We start from the raw sequence: 4356 nt of genomic DNA, 5'->3' as shown, positions 1-4356 counted from the left end.
AACATTATGTCAAGCTATTAGCCCCTCCTGATACCTCCTTTATAATATTTTCTAAACCCCATAATATTTCTTCATAAGGGTCAGTTGTCACCTACTCCCAGTTTCGTAACCTGAACTCTGAAAAAGGTAACTCTCCCTATAAAGGTAACTCTCATATAAATATGAGAGCCTGTTATTCTAAACACAAACTCTTTCTAATTAAATGGTGCAAACTTAAATGAAATAAACAAAGATCTTCATATTTTTTTGTCTCCCATATCAAAAAAATTCTCAAAATTAAGCTTTTGTTTTCACACAAATAAATTCATTAGGCTCAGATTCAGGTGATTTTTCAGAACACATGGGATCCTCCTTAGATTTTAAGTTCCAGACCAAGTAGTTGGCTCTTTCTATAGTTCTTACTGCATTTCCCAAAAGGATCCATGCTTAACCAAGGTCAGTGTTTATTCTGTCTTGTTAGAGGTAGCAGCATTTATTATGACATTACTAGCATATGCATATATTTATAAGGGAGAAGGAAACTGTCACGGAATTTAAGAAGAGATTTGAGACAACAAAACCTCAAAAGAAAAGAAACTAGACCTCAGTGTTGGGAACTGGCCCTGAGAATTGATGGCTCTCTGCCATGCATTCACCTCCTCATGATTCTTCTCTCATGGCCTGTATTCTCCGTGACCTTCTGCTCATGTTTGTGGTCTGCACAGAACTCCATGTTTAGGAGTTAGGAACAGCATCTGATCAATATAAATTCTTAATGCCAGAGATTTAAGACACGAGATTTTAAGGCATGTACAGTGCCATTCTCCCAAATCTCGCAGAGAACAAACCTCCCACCCTCAGGACTCTCCCTGGCATCCCTCACATTAGCCTGTCCTTCCACAACACTCTCCTAAAGGCACCTTTGACCTCTTTGTTCCTCAGGCTGTAGATCAGCGGGTTCAGCATGGGGTTGAAAAGACTGTAAAAGAGGGAAAGGATCTTCTGCTGCTCCTCAGGGTGGCGGGACTTGGGGGACATGTACATAACGATGGCACTGCCAAAGAAGAGCCCGACCACACAGAGGTGGGAGGAGCAGGTGGAGAAGGCCTTCCTGCGGCCCTCAGCGGACTGGATCCTCAGGATGGCGGCCAGGATGCGCGCATAGGAGCCCAGCACCAGGCAGAGGGGCCCGACTAAGACAAACACAGAAGCAGCCAAAATGACAACTTGGTTGAGCTTAGTGTCAGCACAGGCCAGCTTGAGGACAGACAGGATTTCACAGAAGAAGTGGTTGATTTCATGAGGCCCACAGAAGGGCAGCCTTAGGATGAGACCCACATGGACCAGGGCCAGGAGGGAGCCACATGTCCAGGAAGCAACAGCTTGAACAGTGCACACTCTCCAGCTCATGATGACAGAGTAACGAAGAGGGTGGCAGATGGCCACGTACCGATCATGGGACATCACCACCAAGATGAGACACTCAGTGTGTGCAAAAGCCATGTACAAAAAGGTCTGCATTATGCATGGGACAAAGGAGATAGTATTTTTCTTGTTCAGAAGGTTCACCAGCATCTTCGGGACATTGTTTGATGCATATGAAATATCGACGATGGCCAGGTGTGAGAGGAAGAAGTACATGGGGGTGTGCAGTCTGGGGTCCAGTGAGATAAGCCCCAGGATGACCCCGTTCCCCAGCAGGGTGAGGACATAGAACAGAGAGAAGAGCCCAAAGAGGAGCATCTGCATGCTTGGGCTGAGCGGAAATCCCAGGAGAATGAATTCTGTGACCCATGTCTGATTTTCTGTCATGCCCTGGTGACAGTGCCTGTGCTGATCACAGCTGCTGCAGTGCCTGTGGGCTGAGAAACAAAGGCGGGTCTGGATTAGCCATTAACAGAAAGAGGGAAGTTGTGGTGTGCACTGTGTTCTGACTCAGCTAACAATCATTTTCAGATTCATCATGTCAAGTCTTTTAATCCACAGTAAAGCAGAAAGGCTCCCATAAATAGGATCAGTGAACACAGGGTGTCATGCATTATTTCCATTTCTACAGAATTTTATGTAATTCTGATTGCAAAGTTTATACTCATACAGTCAAGATGGCAGCCACAGAATAAATTGTTCTCCATAATGACTAATCGTTTTACTTTTTAAGAAAGGCACATAGTTACACTCTCATTTTGCTTTCTTATTTCTTCAGTTCTCAAATTTTGCTCATACTTTATCATTTGATTTGCTCTTATTTTAAAGCTTGTGCAGAGTACATTGCACACAGCAGTTGCTCAATAAATGATCATGAAGTAAATACACCAATAAAACAGGGGATGAGATGTACAAATGCAACTTCAAGGAGGTATATTACCTTCTGTGTCCACTAGGTTTAAAGCTTTAGCAAATGAAATTGACACCAAGTTTTTTCTTCCTGATACTATGCAGGAAAATCTAGCTTTTTCCATGCTGGGCGCGAGCAGAGTGCCATCACTGATCTGGTCAGCATTCACAGAAGTTGTTTATGATCTCTGATCAGGGCAAGGATCTCTATTATATTCCTACTCCTGTCCTATACCACCTTCTTGCAGGGCTGCTTCCCTGGTTCTAGAGAGATGTTATTTCTGGGCCCTTTGCATTTGTACAGTGCATTTGTTGAATGGATGGATGGTAAAGGATGGATAAAAGGCATTACTTTAGGAATAACATCCAGAGCATATTCTGGAATTTAATCAAGTCTTTTGACTCTCCTTTAATTTTTTGGCTACCACTCCACCAACCTTATGGCCACCCATGGTTAACAAGGTGAGAAGTGTGACAGAAAGGGAGAACCTGAAATGTTCCATAGAAGTATACACCTATTACCTGACAGTTCATGATATACGTGATCATTCTCAATGAGCAGCTTATGACCCAGCTTTGCAAATCCCAAGGCTGTTTTAAGCCCAGAAATCTGCCTGCCCATAAGCTGGCCCGAATTTCCCATTCAGTGTGCCGATTTCTGGAGTCCTTCCCTTCTCCAGATCCCAGCTTCTCTAAATGATCACACTTGGCCAAAAGCCCTTTACTCACTGTGGCACTGGTCTTAACCCAGAGATAGGTTTATATGTACAGGAAACAGCACAGGGGCCAGGAGAGATTTTGAAGATCCAAGCTGAGGCTCTGGCTCCCCTCAGCTGCCTCTGAATGAGGGGGTCTGCAGCTGCAGTAACTATCCCTGCTTTTTTCACACAGGCGGATGCAGGGACTGGATCCCTGCTCACTAGGAGCACCAGCAGTAGAGGCTTTATGCTCATCTCTGCCCAAATCCTCCCAGATTGTCCCCTGAGTGTCCCTGAGGGGGAGGGGACTAGGACATACAAAACACAGATGCCATCTCTAGCAGGGGAACAAAAATTACTTAACTCTTTGTCTCCATTCCTCTGGACTCTGGGGATGGATGTTCAGGAAAAAAGAAGCTGGCAGGTGATAACTTAATACCCAGATGAATTCATGCACATCAAAGTCATGAAGTAGTAAGAACAAACAAACTCCCGGGGTCATGTTGTAAATTACACTCCCCAGGTACTTCGATGGTGGTGTGTTCCTGGATCTCAGGCTTACCCCAGATGGATTTAGTGGAGCTGGGAGGAAGCAGAACATCATTCTTAAAGAGAAATTGACTTGAAATTGGCAGTAATTTCTTTCCCCTTTCCTCCTAAGACAACTCTAAGTCAGTGTTAATAGATAAGAACACTTCTACCAACCTTCCTGCACTGTGCTGAGAAAGATGCTGAGTCTTCTACAGGTTGTACCTGAAATGTGATATAGGGTGTTAGGAGAAAGGAAGGAAAGAAAGCAGAGTAGAGCTAGTGTTGAAGAGACATCAGGTAGAGGCATCTCGTAGAAGGGCAACAAACGTCTAATTCATATCCTTCAGTTCAGTTCAGTCGCTCAGTCGTGTCTGACTCTTTGCGACCCCATGAATCACAGCATGCTAGGCCTCCCTGTCCATCACCAACTCCCGGAGTTCACTCAGACTCATGTCCATTGAGTCGGTGATGCCATCCAGCCATCTCATCCTCTGTCGTCCCCTTCTCCTCCTGCCCCCAATCCCTCCCAGCATCAGAGTCTTTTCCAATGAGTCAATTCTTCGCATGAGGTGGCCAAAGTATTGGAGTTTCAGCTTTAGCATCAGTCCTTCCAATGAACACCCAGGACTGATCTACTTTAGAATAGACTAGTTGGATCTCCTGGCAGTCCAAGGGACTCTTAAGAGCTTCTCCAACACCACAGTTCAAAAGCATCAATTCTTCGGCGCTCAGCCTTCTTCACAGTCCAACTCTCACATGCATACATGACCACTGGAAAAACCATAGCCTTGACTAGACAGACCTTTGTTGGCAA

General features: G+C 44.8%; 1 protein-coding gene across 1 annotated transcript; it reads right to left on the bottom strand.

The window, feature by feature from the left end:
• Positions 1-858: 858 nt before the first annotated feature.
• On the bottom strand, positions 859-1791 carry LOC104992126 (olfactory receptor 2A5). Its single transcript, XM_010844876.1, has one exon. It carries the CDS (start codon positions 1789-1791, stop codon positions 859-861), a length of 933 nt encoding a protein of 310 aa, XP_010843178.1.
• Positions 1792-4356: the final 2565 nt, after the last annotated feature.

The sequence above is a fragment of the Bison bison genome, unplaced genomic scaffold (genome assembly GCF_000754665.1).
Source record: "Bison bison bison isolate TAMUID 2011002044 unplaced genomic scaffold, Bison_UMD1.0 scf7180017864211, whole genome shotgun sequence".
Lineage (NCBI taxonomy): Eukaryota > Metazoa > Chordata > Mammalia > Artiodactyla > Bovidae > Bison > Bison bison.
Note: the sequence above shows the minus strand (reverse complement) of the source record. Positions and strands in the feature narration are given on the sequence as shown.